The sequence below is a fragment of the Nematolebias whitei genome, chromosome 17 (genome assembly GCF_014905685.2).
Source record: "Nematolebias whitei isolate Nwh7 chromosome 17, NemWhi1, whole genome shotgun sequence".
Classification (NCBI taxonomy): Eukaryota; Metazoa; Chordata; class Actinopteri; order Cyprinodontiformes; family Rivulidae; genus Nematolebias; species Nematolebias whitei.
In genome coordinates, this window is record NC_056514.1 from 21,595,043 (window position 1) to 21,614,679 (window position 19,637).

General features: G+C 39.9%; 2 protein-coding genes across 2 annotated transcripts in view; one reads left to right on the plus strand and one right to left on the minus strand.

The window, feature by feature from the left end:
• Nucleotides 1-19,637, minus strand: part of fam20a (FAM20A golgi associated secretory pathway pseudokinase) — a 161,427-nt gene that overhangs the window by 41,885 nt on the left and 99,905 nt on the right. The gene's annotated exons all lie outside the window — the stretch shown is intronic.
• The window catches only part of LOC119423931 (myoferlin), a 36,760-nt gene continuing 28,779 nt past the window's right edge, over nt 11,657-19,637 (plus strand). Inside the window, exons 1-6 of the mRNA XM_037691362.1 lie at nt 11,657-11,839; nt 12,542-12,597; nt 12,849-12,940; nt 18,745-18,853; nt 18,933-19,026; nt 19,127-19,287. Of these exons, the coding sequence (XP_037547290.1) occupies nt 11,752-11,839; nt 12,542-12,597; nt 12,849-12,940; nt 18,745-18,853; nt 18,933-19,026; nt 19,127-19,287 (600 nt within the window). The 5' untranslated portion in view covers nt 11,657-11,751. The remainder of the gene's footprint in view (nt 11,840-12,541; nt 12,598-12,848; nt 12,941-18,744; nt 18,854-18,932; nt 19,027-19,126; nt 19,288-19,637) is intronic.

Here is a 19,637-nt window from a genome sequence, read left to right on the forward strand (position 1 = left end):
TATGCGCGGCTGTGGCTGAATGGTTAGAGCAGTCATCCTCCAACGCGAGAGTTGGGGGTTCGAATCCACCAGCAGTTACATGCTGAAGTGTCTCTGGGCAAGACACAGAACCCCTCATTGCCTCTGATGTGTGTCCCATCAGTGTATGAATGTGATCTAAAGCACTGATTAGTCTCATTAGAATGCTTTGTTCAATTAGCTTTGTAGAGATCTAGTAGAGTGTTGTATGTATGGGTAAATGAGGACACAGATTGTGTTGTAAAGCGCATTGAGTATCTTGAAATAAGATAGAAAGGCGCTATATAAGTACAGTCCATTTACCATTTACTTTGTACCATTTAACTAAGATATGTAAAAACTACTAAAAGAAACACATAAAAACCTGAACACATGCTGGTGTATACATTAAAAATATCTCAGATCACATCCAATAAATAAATAATAAATCGGTGCACCGATGTCCCCTGTTGCTGAGGGATTTTTGGATAGTTTATGTCTGTTGTTTTTGAGATGCGTGTTTTTTGTGCTGGAAATGAACTGGGAATGCAAGTAAACCTTGATAGTTTTGGTGCAAGATATTCAAGTGTGTAGGAGTTAGACTGTGGAGAAGAACAGAGGTAGTTTTTTTCTTGTTGTCCGAGGCAGAGCAGAGTGACGGATCCTGACGAGTGAAGGGAGCAATTTTATCCACCACCAGGTGCAATGGTGGAGCCAGGGGGTGGCCAGTGGTGGCACTGACTAATCTTGGATCACCCCACCAGCCACCTCAACAATTGCAGAAAATATATTTTCAAGAAATATAAAAACTAGATGTGTTTTATAGAAAAACTCTTTCATCCTTGATGGATTCATTTGCTCTCTTCTGTAATTTTAATTGTAGCCCTTAATGCTGATTTGTTGCAATTTTCTTCTGACTGTGACAACAGCAGACACTTTATTTTCATCAGGTTTACCTTGTTGTGAGAGCAGTGTCTGAAATCAGCCTGGGCATCCATCAGGGCTGCTGTAGGAACAGAGGTGTGCTGCCTCTCACTGTACTCCAGAAATAAGTAAGAACACTGCTGCTGCCACTTTACCTGCCCAGAGCAGCAGATATCAACCTGCTAGGCATCAAAACACCACTTCAGCTCAATTCAACATATGTCGCACACTGAATTTTCAAACAGAGGATGCTTAAATAAAGAGTTCCAGTTGTTTTTTTTAAACCACTGAAGAATCTCTCAGCCCACGAGTCATCAGCGCTTGGATCAACCACAGATCGCAGGAGCTCCTTGAATTGTTTTAAGTTCATTCCAGGTTCTTCAGCTTCATTTCTATTTTTTCACCGGAACTGCATGCATGCAGTCCTGCTTTGGACAGGTGAATTCATTTCTCAGGTGCTGAGGATGCTCTGGTCTCAGTTTCTCTGCAGGACTGGATCGCTGCAGAGACAACAGCACAGTATATACAGGAAAATGCCATTGGTAACAGAAACTAAGCAGATTCCCAAGTAAAACATGACACTGAAATGTTCACATGTGTCTTTCTTTGGTTTATTAGAAAGACAGCTGTTTTAATGCCTGCAGCCCCATTAGCCAGCAGCTGCAAGTACTTGACATGAATGAAAAGCTGTATTCAAAGTGAATGTAGCGCTCACATGTGGCAACACTGCTACCATACAACTCTGAGAGTGATTTAACAAAAGTGTATAAATGCTACATCAGCGTTCACACAATAGATACTCCATCCATCCATCCATTATCTTCTACCTGCTTCTTCCATTTGGGGTCATGGGGGTCGCCGGTGCCCATGTCCAGCAATCACTGTGCGAGGGGCGGGGTACACCCTGGACAGGTCTCCAGTCCATCACAGGGACACATAGAGACAAACAAGACAAACAACCATTCACTCTCTCACTCACACCTAGGAACAATTTAGTTACCAATCAGCCTAACATGCATGTTTTTGGTCTGTGGGAGGAAACCAGAGTACCAGGAGAAAACCCACGCATGCACAGAGAGAACATGCAAACTTCACCCAGAAAGGCCCCCTGACCCTACAATAAATACTGTTTCGCTTAATTATTTGTATTTTACCTTTGTTGACATGTATCTACTTTTTCATGCTTGGTGTGTTTTTAACCATTCAAATGTCAAAATGTGCACATTCAAGATATGCCTTTTGGTTTGTGCAACTTTTATATTTTTAATTTACCTTTATTTTAATATGTAAATGCATAAAGATATTGCATTCTTTCAAAAACATTGTACATTTTAAATCTGCTTCTGCATATTCACTCTGTATTTGTTTTCTTGTAATGTTAGCATTTTGCTACTTTTTGTTACTATTAGATTTTTGTGTTTTCTCCGTGTAATAAAGTTTTAGGAAAAGGTTTTGTGCAATATGTGGTGCTTGGAGTACTTGTGAATGACTTTCAGCCAGAGGCGATTTTAGCCACTTTTGGGGGGTGCTGAAGCATCCCTAACTTTTAACTCAGCACCCCTAAAATAAAAATAAAAACATCATTAGGATGTTGCTACTTCTCCTCCTCCACCATAACCCTCATCACTGGCTCCCCTCAGGGCTGTGTGTTGAGCCTCCTCCTGTTCACTTTTCTCACATATGACTGAGCACCTACCCATCCAGGCTGTCGTATTGTAAAGTTTACAGATGACACAGCCGTGGTTGGATGCATCACAAGCAATGATGAGTCCAGCTACAGGCAGATGGTGGAACAACTGGAGAGCTGGTGCAGGAAGAGCAGAGCGTCAGATCATGTTCTCCAGGCGAATTCAGATAAGATGGCTTTCAAGGCCAGCCAGGAGAGCCAAATTCAGATAAACACACAGATGTTTTGGGGACAAGCATAACTTAATGACATCTACCTTTAGTCTGTGTTGGTCCAAACGGTTCCATCCGAAATGTCCAAATTACATGGCCACACCAATGGAACGTGACTGAGTAAAATCCCCGAGATCTGATCCATTCTGCCCAAAGCACTTGAGTCTGGGTACTCGAGGCACGAACCAAGCCACCATAAAGGCAAGCAGTGTGATCGGGTCCCAATTTGTTGCTGACGACTTCCTTGAATGTAGATAAAACCAGCCACCAGCCAAATCCAAAAAGCAGTTATCATAAATCCAATTATATATGTGTCCTTAAAATCCACAAATGACAGCAGAGATAGACACATCATCAAGTCTTCCAAGTCAATGAGTTATCCAGCTGCATGCGTGCCAACAGGGCAAATCGGCTCGCCTAAAGTCTGTCTCCTCTTCGAAGAAATGTTATTACTTGTGTTGAGGGACCAACTGATCAAAACAAGTCCATAATTATGGTTCGGAAGATATGCAAGAGAGGCTCAGAAGCAGTTTCACAGACAAGATAGAGGAGCAAATCAAAGCGGAGAGGGAGAGGAAGGAAAAAGCCTCCAACCTCGGCAAGAGCAAGTGGTGAACTGTGGATCCAGACCACTTTAAAAGATTACATAACAGTTTGGCTGCTTTGAATGTTTGATATAAAGAAATAAAAGCAGACTTAGGAGTTTTCACAAAAATGTATTCTGGAATTACTATTATTGTTGTTATAATTATTTGTATGGCGGCACAGAGGATCAGTTGGTAGAGCTTGTTGCCATTCAGCAAGAAGGTCATCGGATCACTTCCCAGCCAGGGACCTTTCTGGGTGGAGTTTGCATGTTCTCTTTGTGCATGTGTGGGTTTTCTCCGGGTACTCCGGTTTCCTCCCACAGACCAAAAACATGTATGTTAGACTGATTGGTAACTCTAAATTGTCCCTAGGTGAGAGTCAGAGTCAGAGAGTCAGAGATTCTTTAGTGTCATTCGCACCTCATGTGGTACATGTGGTGGAGCAAAATTATGTACACAGGGTCCCAGTTACATCCAACAATAAAATGTATAAGAAAAACAGTAATAACATCTAAGATATGAACTAAGAAAAACATCAACTAAATATACACTAAGCACTCATGACATAAAAACATTGAACATCAGCACAAACATGAACATGAGTCTGTGTGAGCGGATGTGCACGCATGAACACATCAACATTGAAACAGATCAGCAGCAACATGATGTGGTTTTTCACAGTGATTATACTGGTTAGAGATTCATGAGTCTAACAGCCTCAGGGTAGAAGCTGTTCCTCAGTCTAGTTGGAGCGGGAGTGAGAGAGGTTGTTTGTCTCTTTATGTCCCTGTGATGGACTGAAACACCTGTCCAGGGTGTCCCCCACATCTCACACAGTGATAACTGGGCATGGGCACCAACGACCCCCTGCGACCTGAAAAAGAAGAAGCAGATAAAGATAATGAATGGATGGATGGAATATTATTGTGTGGGGGAGTGGTGGCGCAGAGGTTATAGAAGGCAAGACTGTGATCGGAAGGTTGCCGGATTGACCCCCCGGACTAACAACATCAAATTGTGGGTGGGAAAGGTGAAACACCCACACCTGCCTCCACCCTCACTTGCCTCTCTCTTGGCACTTGAACAAAGCCCTTAACCCCACTCCTGTAGGTGCCCTATGGCAGCTCCTGCTCCACACAGCTGTGGTAGCTCGGTGGTCTGTGGTTGTGTCAGGAAGGGCATCTGACATAAATTCAATTACCAAGTCTTGGTTTGCAAGACATTAAATCTGCTGTTTCCAATCAAACATGGTTATTAGACATAGTGTGTGAGGGAGTTTTGGACACAGAAACCGTTTTAGGTGAATTAGTCACAACAATGCCATGGACTCTGCTTTGCTTCACAGATGGCAGCTCACAAGTTTCATATCAGTCAAGATAATTAATTACACCCCCGTGATCTTCCCTCTGCTCCCTTCCCAGCTGGTCTTTCCTCAGTCCTGCCCTGTTGGTTTCAGTGGTGGGGCAGTGAGGAAGACAAAACTCCTCCATCCTGTGTAAACTTCTCTCATGTCCTCTGGCAGAAACTTGGTCCTACATGTGTTATCATGCTGCGGGTGGTAGTAGAGTCAGCTAAGAATCTTCCTAAAAAGAAACTTGGGAGTGTTGATTCATTTGCATCTGTAACCTTCAAAGGTAGGTCCCTTCTTAAAAGTCAGTATTTAGTGTTTTCTCCAGGTACTCTGATTTCTTCCCTCTGACAAACATGTATGTTAGGCTAATTGGTAAATGAATTGTTCCAAGGTGTGGGTGAGAGAGTGAATGGTTGTTTGTCGCCATACAAGAACAAAAACAAGTATTTTTTTTGTCATGCAACTATGACAATGAGAAAAAATATCTTGATGTTTGCAGTGCATAAATCAGCCTCTAGACTTCTAACCTGCCCAGGTTGTGTTCCTGCCTCTCACACAGTAACAGCTGGAGATGTGCTCCAGCTGACCCATAAGAACAACAACAACAACAAAAACTTTAAAGAAAATGGATGAGGATGGATGAGAAAGAAGAGGAATGAAAGTCAGCTGTAGTAAGATAGATAGCTATCTTTGCTACTTTTACATTTTAGCTAGTATTCTGAGACCTTCTTTTGGTGGCATCTTCTAAACCTGAGTTTAGTTATTATGATCTTACAGTTGGTTTTTCAGTACATTTACTTGTCCAGAAAGCTCTGAAAAGAATGAAGAAGGGGAAGACAGTAGGACCTGAGGATGTGGAGGTTTGGAAATGTCTTGGAGAAATGGCAGTGAGGTTTTTGACTCAAATATTCAATGACATACTTGAGGGTGAAAAAATGTCTGAGGAATGGAGAAGAAGTGTGCTAGTGTCCATTTTTAAGAACAAGGGTGATGTACAGAGTTAAAGCAACTACAGGGGAATTAAGTTGATGAGCCACACGATAAAGATCTGGGAGAGAGTTTTGGAAGCTAGACTTAAACGAGAGGTGACTATCTGTGAGCAGCAGTATGGTTTCATGCCAAGAAAGAGCATCACAGATGCCATCTTTACTTTGAGGATGCTGATAGAGAAGTACAGAGAGTGTCAGAAAAAGACTCCATTGTGTCTTTGTGGATTGAGAAAAAGCATGACAGGGTGCCGAGGGAGGAGGTGTGGTATTACATGAGGAAATCTGCAATGGCAGAGAAATATATTAGACTGGTACAGGACATGTATGAGGACAGCAGGACAGTGGTGAGATGTGCTGTAGGAGTGACATATAGCTTCAAGGTGGAGGTGGGAGTGCATCAAGGATCAGCTCTGAGCCCCTTCTTGTTTGCTCTGGTGATGGACCAACTAACAGACGATGATGGTTGCAGATGACATTGTGATCTGTGGTGAGAACAGGAAACAGGTGGAAGAGAACTTGGAGAGGTGGAGGTATGCACTTGAAAGAAGAGGAATGAAAGTCAGCTGTAGTAAGACAGAGTACATGTGTGTGAATGAGAGGGAGGCTGGTGGATCAGTGAGGCTACAAGGAGTAGAGGTCAAAAAGGTATAGGACTTCAAGTACTTGGGGTCAACTGTCCAGAAAAATGGGTGTGGTAAAGAAGTGAAGAAGAGAGTCCAGACATGATGGAGTTAGGGTTAGCTAACCCAGGATGGGATGGATGGAGAAAAGTTTCAGGAGTGATTTGTGACAAAAGGGTGTCAGCATATGTCAAAGGAACATTTTACAAGACATTTGTGAGACCAGCTATGTTGTATGGTCTGGAGACAGTGGCATTGACAAAAAGACAGAAAGAACTGGAAGTGGCAGAAATGAAGAAGATGTTGAGGTTCTTCTTAGGAGTGACAAGGATGGATAAGAAGTTATAACAATTGCTAAGGCTTTCCAGCATTTGCAATCTTCATTTGACACCATCCAGTCAGATTTGTTCTGCCTCAAACTTGTCTTAAATGCCAATAAAACCAAAGGGATGCTTTTTTCAAACAAGAAGTCGGTCCCAGCAGTTCTTCCTCAGATTTTATCCTCAAATGGTGTCCCTATTGAGTTTGTTGATTCCTATAAATAATTGGGTATCTTGGTCGACTCGCAACCGTCTTTTAATCTCCACGTGGAAAACCCAGTAAAGAAACGAAAGTTAAACTGGGTTTCTTTTTCAGAAACAGATCCTGTCTAACTCTGAATGCTAGGAAACGCCTTGTATCTGTGACTTTCCTTCCCTCCATTGACTACGGTGACATTATTTACATGAACGCTCCTACAAGAACCCTGCAGATGTTGGATGCTGTCTATCATGGTGCACTAAGATTCATAACTGGCTGTGATTATCGTACCCACCACTGCACCCTGTATTCACTGGTTAAATGGACATCATTAACTTCACTCAGACTCTCTCTCACTGGTACATTTTCATCTTTAAATCACTTCTTGGTCTGCTGCCTTCATACATCTCCTCCTACATGTCTCTGCGTGAGTGCAGCTACAGCGTGCGCTCTCAGGACATTATTACCTGCAAAGTTCCCTCAATGAGGACTGAACTAGGCAAAGGGCCTTCTCCTACTCCACTCCTGTTTCCTGGAATATCTTACAAAAAGATCTGAAACTCTCGACCTTGACCTCTCTAAGTGGCTTTAAGAATCTGTTGGACTCCTGGCAAGGACCAATACAGACATGTTCCTGTTTTTAGTTTTCTACATTCGCCTTTTAATCTAGCTGTTTTTGCTACTTTTTTGCCATCTTATTTTAATTTGTTTAAAAAAAAAAATCTGTATGCCTTTTTTATAATTGCCTATTGTTGTCATAATTTTTTGTTGAAATCAGGTCGCTCTTGTAAATGAGTCCTCGAGGCTCAATGGGATTAACCTGTCTAAATAAAGGTTGAATGAAAAAGAATGAGATCATCAGAGGTACAGCACAGGTTGAACAACTGGGAGATAAAGTTAAAGAGATCAGACTGAGATGGTTTGGACATGTCCAGAGGAGGGACAGTGGATATATTGGAGGAAGAATGTTAGAAATGCAGCTGCCAGGAAAAAGACAAAGAGGAGATACATGGATGCAGAGGACATGGAGGTAGTTGGAGTGAGGACAGAGGATTCAGAGGACAGAGTAAGATGGAGGAGGATGATTCGCTGTGGTGACCCTCAAAGAGGGGAAAAGCTGAAGGAATAAGAAGAAGAAAATGAAGCTAGACTTTCATGCAAGGGGTGGCCGATGCTTTTTCAGGGGGGCACATACAAAAAAAAAGAAAAGAAAACTATAACATGCAATTTTTTACAATGACTCATTCCTATTAGATTTGATGTCTTAAATAGAAAAAAATAAACAGACAAAAAGCAGAAGATGACCATATTCTGGTTGAGCATCTGTGCATGACAGTCTTAAAACCTTGCCTTTTGCTCCATGCCAATGCGATGTTAGAGATTGACCACCAGATGTCGCTATATTTCTGTTAAATGTTTCTGACCCAGAAACAATGTAAACAAATACACAAAGTTTGTTTTCTCAGTCATCCAGGTATATAACAACAAAAAAGGTTGAATCACTTCATATTCAGTGGTTCAGAAAAGTTTCTCTTTTCTTCATTACACTGATAAGTCCTTTCATCACCAGACAAAACAGCCACTTAGACATTTACTCTGTATTCTTCATTTACGCAAATGGTACATCATTAAATACTACATGTGAGCTGTCAATCAACAGGGGTGGCCCTTGGGGCTGGCTAGTAGCTAGCACTTTTCTACATTTTAACAATTGCTTTGCTGTAATTGCTCAACTTTTGGCCAGCATGCTATTTCTCTCTCTCTCTTTATTTTTTTTTTTTGCAACTTTTTTTCTAGAGATGTGATGGATTTAGCTTTTGGCTGTTGTTTTGGTCTATTTTAGCTTATATTTCACTTGTTTTAACTCAGTTTCAGCGTCTTGAAAAAATTTCAGCCAACTCATTCAGCACCTAGTATTCACGCTGCACTTAAAAAAAAAAAATTATTTATTTTTTTACAACCAAAAAAAAAAAAAGAAGTAAGTCATCTAATTGAGTTTAATTAAAATATGTACATTAAAAAACTTGGTTAAAAGTTTATGGAAGAGGATTAAGGCCACGTTCAATACCTGTTTTTTCCCCTTAATTCTGAGAATTTTTTTTTTTTTAATTCTGAGATTAAAGTCAGAATTTTTGACTTCTGAAAAAATTAGACTTTTCTCAGAATTCAGTTTTTTTCTTTTCTTTTCAGAATTAAGGGGGAAATGGTATTGAACGTGGCCTTAATCTTCTTCTGTAAAGGCTGACAATAGGTGTATGCTAATTTTTCTTTTCTTTATTAAACTTTGCACACATGTTATGGCTGGGTGAGCTGGATCTACAAACAGATGTGGAGATGCAACACATCTTTAATCATTTTGATCTGCTGCCTTCGGACCAAATTAAAGAAATACACTTTGAAAAGTGTACTCACCAAAACCTTGTGTGTGGCACCTCCATTTCATAAAGCATCCACAGATTCTTCTTCCTTCTTGATGTAGTCATATAACTAAATCACAGTCCCTCTTCAAATTGGTCCAGACAGTTGAGTCTGAGTCAGTCTGAGTTCGTCTCTGCGTGATTTGTTTTCTGTCTCTGACTCCTCATGCAAACCCCGGACAAAGCTCCTTGTCTTCAGACAGGAATGTCCACACTGAGAAATAATAAAAGAAGCGCTCTATTACAAATGTTCGCAACGCAAAGTATGTAAAGTTAACATGAGGAGCTGAGGAGGAAACCGTGGAGAAGCCAAAGGTTTCCAGACTAAACTGAAGCTTGGCTGGGGAGTAACAGAGGAACAGACTTAACGAAGCAAAATGGTTCAGGATCCAGGGGAGAACTGGTAGATCCCACAGAACGATAAAGTGGAGATTGTAACATGATAACAGATCCTGTGGGATCGAAGTGAAAATAAAGATTACTGACTTTGCTATCTTGCCTTTTCGTACACAATGTAATTTATTTATTGCCAACACACAAAGATTGCTTCTCACTTCAGTAGAAAGGAGTTCAACAAAACGGACTCTGAAGGTTCCCAGCTGATTGCATGGGCGACGTCTGATTTTAAACGTCTTAAAAACAAACATCATTTAGTTTAGGGGACAAAAATATTTCTTGGGAACATTTTGAGATTTATTTTTTGATGCATGTTTTCGGTTTCACTTTGGCTTGTGGTCCCTGAAGAAGACCAACTGGATCCCAAAAGAATCATTAAAAGCCCCACATTGATGACTTTCATGTTCTTCATGAGTCGATGGAAACTTCTGCCCACAGCTGTAAATGCAAACCTCCCCCACCAAATATCCCTTCAGCAAATTTTGTGCTTTATATAAAACACATATTCACTATTTTATGTCAGTTTGGGTTTCAAACTTGTCCCCTCTGTCAGAGTTGAATGGTTTCTGATCTGCAGCTTTCAAGTATGGATACCCTGATTGGGTTATAGAGAGTGGACAGCTGCTGGATTAGAGCTTGCAGGCTGAAATAAACTATGAAAAGAAAGAAAGCAAAGTGGAGAATGTAGTTTAAAGTTTGGTGTGATCTGTTTGATTGTGACACAACTGTGCAAAGAGTTTCTAAACCCAGACCGCCCTTTAATCCTTGAAAGTGGTCTTGATCAGTAGCTTCTTGATCCAGGCTTCTTTTTACTTTGACTTTAATTCTGTCATTGTCTTTGTCGCTGTTGTTGTTGTTGTGGCTGTTGTCTCTCAGTGAGAAGGTTGCTGGATCAAATCCCGACCAGGGACCTTTCTGAGTGGACTCTGCATGTTCTCTCTGTGCATTTGGGTTTTCTCCGAGCACTCCGGTTTCCTCCCACAAACCAAAAACATGCATCCAACAAAGTTAAGTCTGGTCCTCCGGGCGGTTTCTTTTTGTTGAAACGTTTCGTCTTTCATCCAAAGGACTTCATCAGTCCGAGGAGCCACAACAAACTCAATCTTATGAATATCACCTTCACACAGTGGGTCAACCAGGTTGATGGTGCTCTAATGATTCTGGAGTCTGTCCGCTCACGATCAGGATGTTTTTGACCACTTTGGCCATGACTGCCTCAAACTAGTTGGCGGGGGAGAGGACAGAAACCATCACCATCAAACTGGTTGATTCATTATGTGAAGGTGATATTTATAAGACTGAGTTTGCTGCAGCTCCTCGGCCTGATGAAGTCTTTTGGATGAAAGACGAAACATTTCAACAAAAATAAACCGTCCAGAGGACCTGACTTAACTTTGTTGTGGTTTGTTTGTCTCATTTGTCTCTGCGTGTCCCTGTGAGACCTGTCCAGGGTGTACCCCGCCTCTCACACAGTGACTGCTGGATATGGGCACCAGTGACCCTCGCAACCCAAAAATGAAGAAGCGGGTCAAGCTCATGGATGGATGGATTATTATTTGTAATAGAAGTAGTCTGTTTGTTATAATTTTTTAGTAGTGTGTGTCTTCAGTGGCCTCCCTTGTCTGTTAGATGTTACACTTTTTAGCCACTAGATGGAGCCATACAAACATTTTTATCAGGAGGTTCACTGTGAAAACTTTTTTTTTTTTTACTTTTGTTTGTCCTTCACATTAAATGTGTTGTTTCCAATCAAACATGATTATTCAGTGAAGTGTGTGAGAGAGTTTTAGACACAGAAACCTTTTTTTATTGAATCAGTCTACAATGCCATGGACTCTGCTTTGCCTCATAGATGGCAGCAGCAGCTCACAAGTTTCACCTCAGTCAGGATAATTACACCCCCATGATCCTCCCTCTGCTCCCCTCCCAGCTGGTCTTTCAGTCCTGCCCTGTTGGTCTCAGTGATGGGGCAGTGAGGAAGACAAAACTCCTCTGTCCTGTGTAAACTTCTCTCATGTCCTCTGGCATAAACTTGGTCCTACATGTGTCATCATGCTGCGGGTGGTAGTAGAGTCAGCTAAGAATCTTCCTAAAAAGAAACTTGGAAGCCCTGATCCAATTACATCTGTAACCTTCAAAGGTAGGTCTCTTTTTAAAAGTTCATTTTTAAGCAGTCTGTAGTATAAAATATACTTTACCCCTACATTTGAGCTTATAGATGAATGTTAGGTGGATGTTTTAATGGTTTCTCATATTTGCTGTGAATAACTCCACTGACTTCTTAAGAACATTGGTAGAATTATACACACTCAAATACGTATAATAAGTTCACATTGTAGCTCAGCTTGCAAAAATAAATGCTGTTTGTTTTTAGAAAAACAATAAAAATGTCCTCTTTAAAGTTTCAGTCTAGTCTGGAAAATTTAAAAGGCCAACATGTTGCAGCATTTCCATAAGCGCAGAGAGTGGCTGCTCCTGCATCTGTAACGTACAGTGTGTGTATATGGACACATGGAGATAGAGGGGATTGAGGAGAGAGACAAGTTGGAAGCCGTTTTGGCCTTAAGCTACTAAATTAGAACCAAACAGGTTTGTGTGGAGCGGAAAAAGCATTTCTTTTTGGGGAGAGGTTGCAAACCCTGCAGCAACAAGCTGATGAGCTGATTTCACTTTATTTTATTTTATTGTTGTCCTGATGTCATCACCACCTTGTCTTTGAGGACAGAAACTGCAGCCCCTATAGCTGCGGTCCAGTCAAAGCATAAAACTTTGTTCATTTTTAAAGGATATGCTGTTCAACAAGTCTCATATGTCAAATAAATCACTAACATTTCTATTACAGATGAGAAGAAAAAGACCAAATGGATTGATAATGAAGTGAATCCTGTGTGGAACGAGGTAATGAAGCGAGCAGATATCTCTCTTTGAATTCAATCAGGTTTGATCAGTGGTTTAAACGAGCAGCAGTGATTGATCACATCTAAATCTAATTAACATATCTCATCACTTATCACCTGACTGTCATGGCATGGACTGTGATGCTGACTGTACTTAGTGACTTATAATGAACGTTCATCAGGACATGACAGCAGCTAAAAAACAACACGTGACAACATCTCTCTCTTTGTTCTGTTTTTTTTTGCTTTTAGGTGCTTGAATTTGATCTAAAGGGCACTCCGCTGGACTCCGGCTCCTATCTAGACGTGGTTGTGAAAGACTATGAGACTATTGGTAAAGATAAGTAAGTGGAATAACAGCCCAGAAGACTTAAGTCTGTTAGTTTGTGCAACAGAAGGATTCCAGCGACCTTAAGCCTCACCTGAATGAATCACAGCTCAACCTTGGTCTTGTCTAAAGCAAGTTTCTTGGAAATATGTCTCTTCAAATACATTTAAATCTAAACTTTTTTGTTTTTAAAGTGTTGTGATTATTGCAGTTTTGTCACTGGGCGTCTCCTGGTGCATTAGGGACGTCTTTGCATTGTTTTACCTGTTTTCAAAAGGAAAAAACAATTCAAGTGTTTGATTTGTAGCAGGCTGTCTCCATCCCCTCACACCCTCCTCGCCATGTTGGGACTTGCCGTGTGGGATGACAGATTCTGATTGAGCAACAAAGGATGAATGGAGGCCTGTTTATTTTGCGTCTCGGTGTAGGATTTGCGCGGTTATGGTGGAAAGCTGGAAATTCCTTCAGCGAATAAGTGCCCGCGTTAAAATGAAGGGACTGCTCTAACATCCTGAAGGAAATGCAGTCAAACACCGTAAATAACTTCTAATTGAAGCCACATGTGCAACAAAACAACAACAAATGTTCCTTGTATGTTGTTGATTCCATAATCAAAACTTGTATACAACAATGAATAGAAGTGCTGTTCGTAACAATATATATAAAAGTGCATGAGTTTTCAGTGCAGAAGCTTTCTTGAGCTTTTGTCTGGGACAGTCATAAAGGAGGGGCTTTTGGACGGTGCACATGAGACCAAGCTAAACCGAGTCACGTTTTCCACTGGGCTGTCCTGTCTGACACACTCCCTGCAGATCTACATGGTGCGTAGGCAGAGGAGGGCTTCTCTCCCACTTAAATACTTTCCCAGCTGTAGAAATGACAGCTGTTGTCGTGACAACAAGGGGAACAAAAGGCAATGAGTGCATGTGTAAGTGCATTTTGGGAAGCAATATTCTTGTTTCATGTTGGATGAAAGTAACAGCAGAGCGTTTCACTGTAAACTTTATGGCTCAGATCCAGCCAAGAGTTTTTTTTTTTGTTTTTTTTTTTTACTTCCTGCACACAGAAAAATCCCAAAAGTGTGAGTCATTGTCACAGTTTGAATAATGTTAGTACACGAGTTTTACATGGTTTCATAGATGCTGAGAGATTTTCTGCAGCTGCAGTGGAGAGAGGAGGTCGGAGGATGGCAAACGTCACATTGTTTTAATAGTTGTCTGAGCTGCAACTATTGGATGCAACACAAAACTCTGATTATCACTCAGAAGTAAGATCTGAGCATTTTATTTTACTGGTGGATCATTTTGGTATGTGTTTGCTTTGAGAATGCATTTATTTGTGGATCGTTTGTGGCGGCAGCTATAGTGCTGAGTACAAATCAGTTTCTCCTTGTCATAAAGCTACCACATTCAAGTCAAAAGTGTTAGAAAGAAAATGATAAAAAAAACTGTAAATGTTTTAAAATACACCTTTAAAATATTTTGGGTTCATATTTATAACTATAAAAGACATGAAAACTTAAAAAATTGCTGAATTGTGACAGCAAAGCAACAAAATTGACTAGGGATGCACGATATTATCGGCATTGTATCGTATCGGCCGATATTAGTGATAAAGATAAATATCGGACATCGGAAATTCCATCAAATTAACTCACCAATATAATAGGTACAAATTTGCACTGTTTGAGAGTTGTCATTGTGTTAGAGAGAGTAAATGTCATGAATAAATTTGACATTAAACATAATCCAAGTTAAAGTGTTACATTATTTTCAGCCCCTTTTTGGCATCTGCATTTAGTAGCAGGTCAAACTGACAAAGACCATGCAGAATAATGTAGTATTTTAATTCCACAGCAGAGAAAGATATGTAGTCTGTAAGTAGGTCTAGGGGAAAACATATCGGTATCGGTATTGGTTATTGGCCAAATAAGTTTTAACATATCGGCATATCGGATATCGGCTAAAAATCCAATATCATGCATCCCTAAAATTTACTATACCTACCATAATATTTATAAATGCCACATGTTTGATTGGGAAAAGATACAATAAAGGTTGGATTAGTTGAGGATTCAGTTCATTTTATTTTTACAACATCAAATCACAGCGTGTCAGTCTTAAAACGCTAAAAGGTTCAATGCAAATCCAGTTACACGCAGTCCAGTTTGTTCCAATTCAATGTGATTACAACTCAGTCCAGCTCAGATTGAATCTTACACACAGTCCAGTTCAAGTCACCTGACAAGCGAAAGAAACATTTTCCTTTTTAATGGAAGAAACCTTCAACAGAACCAAAGCCAGGTTGTGCCTCCCAACCAAGAGGAGGAAGATGAGTTTAAATCTGCACCTGAATCTGTTACTTAATGGAGCTTCTCGTGCTGTTTAAAATACTGCACCTGGGACTCCACACGCTCCAGGGTTTTTTTTCCATTTATTTATGTTTTTGTATTTTTAAAGTGCCTTGGATGGAAAGTGAAATGTTTTCAACTACAGAATAGAAGTCCAGTTTTTAGTTGTTTTTATTTATTTATTTGTTTGTTTTATTTATTTATTTATTGGGGGGGGGGGGGGTACTTTGTGATAATACTTAATACTGCGGGCCAAGGTAAAGCCATTCAGTTCTTGTTCCTAGTGTTCAGGTTCAGAAACAACAAATTTAGTCTTGTCCATATTTCCAAACAATAAATCAAAGGTTACCCAGACTTCCATTAAATATGTGTTTAGTCTTATTAATTGATTTTTAATGATTTATGGATAAATACAGCTGAGTATCAGAAGCATACAAAATCATTTTATCCTGTGCTGTCTGAGTAATTACCCTAATGGAAACATATTACACAGTATAATGTACTGGTCTAAATACAGAGCCCTGCGGAACTCCATGACTAACACTGGTGTGAGGAGGATTCATCACCTACAGAAACAAACAAGAATATGTCTCATAAATATTGTCATAACTACTTGATGTCTGAAGTGTTATTTATTGCTCAAGTTTCCTTCTTATAAACTTAGTCATATTTGTAAATTTTGGGCTGCGCCATTTATGATTAAAGCTGATTTCCCCCCCATTTTTCCACAGACAAAAGAATGTCTTGTTAACTTAAAGTCAAAGACAGTGCAGTCCTATATGATTACGGTTCCAGTTTATTGTTAATGCGTTGTTTTTGTTCGAACTTCAGGAAAGAGCAAGATATGAACGTATTATGACCACAAATCACATTGTTTAATTAAAACTGGTTCTCAAACATTTCACCTGGTAAAAGAAAGGTCAAACAAATAAAACTTAAACATATGATAACAAGAAGCAGCACTTTGAGTTAGTCCAACTGTAACTGAAAGCATAAACATATTGAAAAAGGAAGGAAAACACTATTGATATTAATATATATTAACATCATTACTGGCATGAGGTCATTGTTTCTTTGTGACTCACCAGAGCTTAACAATGGTCTCAAAGCCTGTTTTAGTCATTACGTCTTTAAATATTAAGCGTTTGGTTCAAGAATATGCTCATAAGCTTTTCCAGTTTACACCCAACTGTAGTGTAAACTTTTCACCCAGTGTAATAACCTAGTCGTGGCAGATACAGTTCAATGTATAATTTAATCTCTCTTCAAATTTGACTGTTCTTATGAAAATGTCAGAGATGCAAAATGTTAAGAATTTCTTAGAACCCAGGAAAAACACACACAACAGATGGTTGACCCAGTTTTACTAAACAGAAGTTACTCCATGATTCAAGGTCACAAAATATCTGGTATAAACAGTTAAAGACAGAATTTCTTGAAGGAAGCGTATCACCCACCCTTTCATTCCAAAGTTTTAAAGTGTTTTAACAGTTTTGGTCAAGACTTGAAAATAGTGTTGATGTTAACCACAGCAAATCTTAGCTCAGTATCCGTCAAACTGATGGAGTTGTAGGCATATTTGTTCTCCAAAGGTCAGTTGACTGTGACAACCATCTTGATTTGGGTTGACGTCAAAAGGCGATTGGTTGTACAATTCCATCCAATATCTACTTTCTAGACGTTTTATCAAAATTAAGTGACTTTTGAGATATTTTGCTAACCAGCACAAACACAGGCAGAAACATTATCGCCTGCCTGTCAGCAGTGGGTGATAACTGTTGTTTTGTTTGCTTGTTTTGCTAATTGTATGCAAGTCTTGCCCCCAAAAACCTCATGTTCCTCTGACCTCCAAATGTTTTAAATCGACAGATTCCTCAGATGGTGGATCATGTCTGTGACTCTATTCTACAAACATTCCTCCCATCAGGAGACATGCCAAAAACAAAAAAACTTTGCCTGTCCAAACAAGATACTGTATAATTTATCTGTAACATCAGATTGGTTTCCTTTGGATGGAATGAAGTGGACCTGATTCTGTCCCCACGGTTGTTTCAAGTGTTTTGCTTACTTAAGATTAATTTTAGGGATGCACAATATTGGATTTTTGGCCGATATCCGATATGTTAAAACTTATTTGACCTATACCAATACCGGTAATTTTTTCCTAGATCTACTGACAGAGACTACATAGCTTTATCTGCTGTGGAATTAAAATACTACATTATTCTGCATGGTATGTGTCAGTTTGGCCTGCTATCAAATACAGATGCCAAAAAGGGGCTGAAAATGATGCAACACTTCAACTTGGATTATGTTTAATGTCAAATTTATTTTACTCTAACACAATGACTTGAACAGTGCAAATTTGTAAATTTCCACAAATCTAAATTCAACCTTTTCACATGTGATAAGTGAAAAGCATATAAGTAGTAGTGCATTAATAAATATACTTGACATTTTCTTAAATTAAAAATTTACATAAAACAGAAGCCTTTTATATCGGTGAGTTATTTTGATAGAATGACCGATGTCCGATATTTAACTTTATCGCTAATATCGGCCGATACGATACAATGTCGATAACATTGTGCATCCCTAATTAATTTGTAACGTATTTGTCAGTGTGTGCATCAGGTTATTTGTCAGTGATTGTTCATTTTGACTGCCTATTGTAGACTTCACTTTCTTTTGTTGACCTCATTAGAGTTTAATTAGTAACGACACTTAAACTGTGTATTGAGCAGTGCAGATTTTGGCTGCACACCAGAGCAGTCATGACAGTTGAGCAGTAAACAGCTGAAGGGCATTACTGGAAAGGCTGCTAAAGATCCAGTTTGGCTGGACAAGTAAAGCATAATCACGTCATTTAAGGAACTCTAATTTTTTTGTCTCTAAATAATTGAAGGCTTTTAATATGATGTTGACTCAGATATAAAATTTGAAGATTTGTTATATTGTTTCAATTTACAGAGGCCAAGAACAGCCATGAGCTTTACATGTTCACTGTAAAGTTGACCACTCAAACCATAAAATAAATCAGGAAAATGTATGGTGGACAGGTTTAAAAGCCTCACTCTTGCCCCGTAAACGTCTGGTGTTTTAGTGAAAAACGTCAGCGTCTGTTCATTTCACATCTCAGTGTAAGAAATCCCTGGTTGTTGAGGCGGAATAAAATGATGCATGTGCTGCCTTAACGGGCGTGTTTTGTTTGTCTCAGCAGGCAGGGCTTGTTAGCTTTAGGTGGTTACCTTCTGTGGGCCCTTTTTGTGAATGCCACTTCATTTGTGCACACATACAGCATCATGTTCACAAGCAGCCTTTAATCTGCTTACAGATGTGCATTTGTGCAGTTTTTGCCAAATTAAAATTTAAAAAATCAGCGCAAAATTGTCACTTTTGTAATATTAATTACATTTTTCTATATATTAAAACAGTTCTGCAGCTAACAATTCCATGTTGCTTGTGTTTAGATTTGTTGGGTCAGCCAAAATCCTGCTGAGAGACCTTGCTTCAGGTCAAGCAAGATCTCTGCCATGCAAAAATGCTCCTCTGGTCAATGAAAGTGGGCAGAATATTGGCGTAAGTCTAATTAATTCAAACACGCACACAAAAAAGGAAAGCTATCTGCTATACCAATGTAAATGTGATTTCATTCTAGGCTACAATCGATCTTGTGGTTGCCTATGACTCTCCAGCCAATGCTGGTCCAAACCCCAGTAACCCGCAAGGTGGAGATGCTACAGTTGATGCTGGTATGCTGATGAAGTACTACACATTATATGTACTGTTTACACTGAATTTGAATTGTATAAGTTATGTAATCTCTGATCATCTTGTGGTGCTGATGGTTAGGAGGTGGTGGTGGTGAAGAGGAAGGCGACACTCAAGCAGATGGGGTCCAAAGTGGCTCTGCAGGAATCTCCACAACCTCTGGTCCGCCCGTCGATCTCCGCCAGAAGATGGCCAGGGCACAGAGTCGCCACAGACTTGTAAACAAACCACAGGACTTTCAGGTCAGTCTGATTGGTCTTTTTTTTTTGTCAAATCAATTTGAGCTCATTATGGAGCTTGTTAGAGGAAAACGCTCTAAATGATGTTTACTCAAATGAACCACACTCACACATGGCAGGTGAAAATTCATCTCCAGCACAATTTTACTTGCGAGTGCAGATATCAGAACAGTTCACATCAATATGCATTAAATGTATACACCTGAAGCCCGGTCACAATGATCTGCAAGTGCTGTATCGTCCCCTCACTTTATATGGCCTTATCATACTTATCAACTTGCAAGGTTTCAGTAGGTGTCCTCAAAGCCAGCTGTAGTCTCACATGGCACCCCTGGCCTTCACACTTACAGTCC